The sequence below is a fragment of the Capsicum annuum genome, chromosome 11 (genome assembly GCF_002878395.1).
Source record: "Capsicum annuum cultivar UCD-10X-F1 chromosome 11, UCD10Xv1.1, whole genome shotgun sequence".
Classification (NCBI taxonomy): Eukaryota; Viridiplantae; Streptophyta; class Magnoliopsida; order Solanales; family Solanaceae; genus Capsicum; species Capsicum annuum.
Window position 1 is genome coordinate 69775832 of NC_061121.1, and position 4187 is coordinate 69780018.

Sequence of the window (4187 nt, forward strand, 5' to 3'; positions counted from 1 at the left end):
AGAAACTATCCGATATCACACATCTGGAACAACTCAACAATCATGTGTGTGCATGGAGAAACCCGACTACAAATAATGTTCAACCATACCCTTGCCTCAGCTATGAAATCATTCATCGATATACCCCTTTTGGTGGCCACCTAATGAACCTCCTTACCAGGACACAATTTTTCAGATATCCAACTTCTCGATTCACACCCTTTTGCCTCGAATTGGCTCATGTCCTCATCTAGCAGCCCATATAAATCATTAATCTGTTCGGCCCTGAAGTGAACATTCTTCCCCGGATCCGTACAATTGGTTTGAAGTGAGATACTTTGCTAAGGTTAGCGTAGAATTTCCTTACCCAATGCTCATTTGCCCGGCTAGGATTCGGGGCAAAACAACTCCACCTGATGGCTACCAAACGATCATGAAATGCCAGGAACTTCTTCGGTACTCTGTCCAAACAAATGCCTTTCTCAAGGAGCAATTTGGTTTTAGGGAGGTCGACATAGTACTGATTATGGCATTCTAGGGTCATGAACCGAGTTTGGTCATAATCTTCCATATTGAGCCTTGAAAACCTGAGAATCACACAATAACATTAATCATCAACATTTACATGTGAAAACTATTATATGTTATCAATTTAAGCCAATGGGGTGGTGCCTTAGCAATTTTTGTGCAAGAAATGGACTTAGCAGATTTTTGGTCTAGGCTAAAAATCAGCCTTAGATGCCGCAATTGCGGGCCACTAAGCCGTGATAGTGGTAACGAGATAACGATCATGTGACCGCGATTGTGGTAACTAAGGCTATGTCGACCAAAATTTTCAAACACTCACTTTGTCTAATTTCAATGCCAAATTGTGTTCCAAGGCAAAAACATACATTAAGAGCAAATAACATGGTTCCTAGGTACCCGATCATGCCCTTAGAACATGGAAATACTAACATTGAATTCGTTTGTGCATTTAATAGGCACTTGGTGTGCACACACTATTTTTAATAAATTTTGAAGAAATTGGGTACTCAAGGCTTCCCCAAATGTGTGCACACCAATTTCAATAATGGACCACACTACAGAAGCATAATTAACCAAGGATTTAGCATGTCAAGCACAATTCTATGCCATTCCCATAACATGAGGTTTAAGGCCTACATATACGTACAATGAGAAAATTTTAAAGCATATATCGATTTAGCGATGCAGACTGAGTGCTAAAACACTTTTGAGATGTCCAAAATCCAATCACAAAGGGAGTAATTTGAGAGAAATTTGAAAATAAAGTGTGCGGGAATTGGCAATAGACTGGTCATATAACACAGTCCTGACTACGATTATCATCCAAGTTCCACAATCATGATCAAGTGGCTACAACGATTGCGATGGCACGGGTGTCGTGATCGCGGTAACTAAGGCCATTTTCTGGTCCTCTGTTTTCCCTTGTTCAGTCCACTACACAAATTTTTCACACTTCTCCCTATATAAACTCATTCAAACACCTTATAGTACCAGAATTTCATGGATCACAAGCAAAAATGAAATCACTCTACTAACTCAAAAACAAAGGATACAGGTCACTTTCGTGGTGTTGGCAGGTTGCCTCCCACTTAGCACCTAATTTATCATCGTGGCACGACATTCTTCATCTTTTCAAGTTGGATCCTCAAGGGAACCATCATTTACCTCTGTGTCTATACATCAATGACGGACACCACTTATAGGTGTATAGATTGTTTTTCAGTTTTGCAATGGACCCAAAATTTTATTTCTTCTAGGTCTATATCAACGATAGCTCTTTTGGTTGCTAGGAGAGGTCGACCAATGATAACAGGTATCTCTTGGTCGATTTCACAATCAAGCACCACAAAGTCTGCCAGAAGAATGAAATGGTCCACCTTCACCTAAACATCGAACAATATCCCAACCGGTTTCTTCATATGCCGGTCCGCCATCAAAAGCCTCATTGTTGTTGGAGTAGGAGTACCTAAACTAAGTATTTGATAGATTGCATGGAGCATGAGATTGATTTTTGCACTAAGGTCACACAAAGCTTTTTCAAACTTGTGTGTCCCTATGGTGCAAGGGATTGTAAAAGCCCGAGTATCCTCTTTCTTTTTCGCTATAGCACTAGTCATAATAGAGCTACACCCATGAGTAACTTTAATGGTCTCATCATCAACAAGACATTTCTTTGATATCAACTTTTTCATAAGCTTAGCATATCCTGGAATCTCTTGAATGACCTTTAGCAATGGGATATTAATTGATACATTACTAAGCTTAGAAAGGAACGTCTTGAATTTAGCATTGTCCTCCTTCTTTTTTAGTCTTTGAGGGAATGGAGGAGGAAATTTCATGGTAGGCAATGGATCACCTTGTTGTTCATCACTCTCAACTACCTTAGGATCTCTTTCCTCATCAACCATTTCTTTACTCATCATTAGTTCTTTTTCATCTCTTTCTTGAGACTTTGGAGCCTCCTCATTTGAATCAACCACAAGCTTCTTATTCATATTTGTTTTCTCAACATTGGTATCTTTTTTAACTTTCACCACATGATCACCGAGTGCTTTGCCACTCCTAGTGATGATTGCCAATACTTGAGCATTATTTTTTGGATTCACAATGGTATTACTCAGAATGCCTCCTTTTTGTCTAGCATTAAGTTGAGAGGAGATTTGGCCAATTTGTGTTTCCAATTATTTGATTGAGGCAGAGTGGGATACAACCGTTTAGTTGATTTTCAAAAAGCCGCCTTTCAATTCTCGGACCATCTTATCTGCCCCCTCCACTTTCATCAAGATCCTTGACAACACATCCTCGGTCTTTAATTTTTTGAGATAAACAGAATTGGAATCTTTGCTCTTTTCTCGGTCATGGGGGGCACATATCTATCATACTCCCTTTTCTTCTCCCTCCAATCAAGATCTTTATCCCTATCATGCCATTTCCATTCTCTTTCATGCTTGATCCAACCTTGATTCTCACCTTGCCTTCGATAGGCCAGCGGAAACCCACCGAATAGTTAGCCAAGTATCGAATTTCTTTATCAGGCCTCTTGGTTTTTTTTCCATCATAGCCCTTGGATGCCACGACATTTATCATTTTTGTGGGCGTACCCATCAAATGCTTTGTAAGAAGCTCCAATTGTGTCATTATTTTTGTCATATTTTCCTTTCTCTCTTTATCTTTCTTTCGTTGTTCTTTATCAATATATGACATGGTAGGGGATTTTTTAGCTACCTCGGTGTCACGGGTGTGCCACACCCTATTTTTCTTGGTGATTTTCTCAAGCAAGTTTGTAGCCACATTATATGACAACTTCGCAAGTGACCCACCGGTCGCATTGTCCGTCACAGTTTTATTTAGTTGATCCAAAGCTCGGTATAATATTTGGAGAAGCTTATTCTCCAAGACCTCAAGTTTGGGACATTGCATGTGTTTCCCATTAAATCTCCCACAACTTATGTAGAGGTTGTTCATTCAATTGACGAAAATTAGTGATTTTGTCACACAATTGTAACATCTTGGATGGTGGTAAGTATCAATCTAAGAAAGCACGATACATTCATCCCATGATGTGATTGAACCGGTGGGAAGAGATTATAGCCACAACACCACCTCACCCATTAGATAAAATGGGGAGAGGCGCAACGATATGGATTCTTGTGATATGTGAGCAATATCAAAAGGGGCACAAACTTCCACAAAATTCTTCAAATACAAGTTTAGGTCCTCATGAGCTTGACCCCCAATGAGACCTTTCATTTGAAGCACGTGCAACATAACACTCATGACGTGGAATACCCCGTTCCCTTGATTAGATGGGATACAGAGAGCACTCGTACGTCCAACATCATGGAGTTGCTCCTCGTCATTAAGAGGACTATCAAAAGTCTTAACATTACTTGCATGGTCACTCATTGTGTTGTGGACACTATTGAACTCACCAAAAAAGATACAAAATAACAAATAAAATAATAAAACACCACCATGGGTATACCCAAAGCTACAATCAACATCGCACAAATGAAAACTAAGTTTCACTCTCAAATAACGGTGCCATTTTGATAATGCTCAACTCACTTCATGATTTATGGGAAAAACGATCATCGTCAAGTATATTAACCCAACGTGTGTTGGGGTCGAATCTTCAAGAAGTGGAATTACTCTTCAAGTCCTATGGGTTTTAATAACTA

The 4187-nt window shown here is 39.6% G+C and overlaps 1 protein-coding gene across 1 annotated transcript; it reads right to left on the reverse strand.

Annotated features, from left to right (window-relative positions):
* Positions 1 to 1889: 1889 nt before the first annotated feature.
* On the reverse strand, positions 1890 to 2501 carry LOC124888852. The gene has a single exon (XM_047400144.1). The coding sequence runs from the start codon at positions 2499 to 2501 to the stop codon at positions 1890 to 1892; it is 612 nt and encodes a 203-aa protein (XP_047256100.1).
* Between the last annotated feature and the right edge of the window lie 1686 nt (positions 2502 to 4187).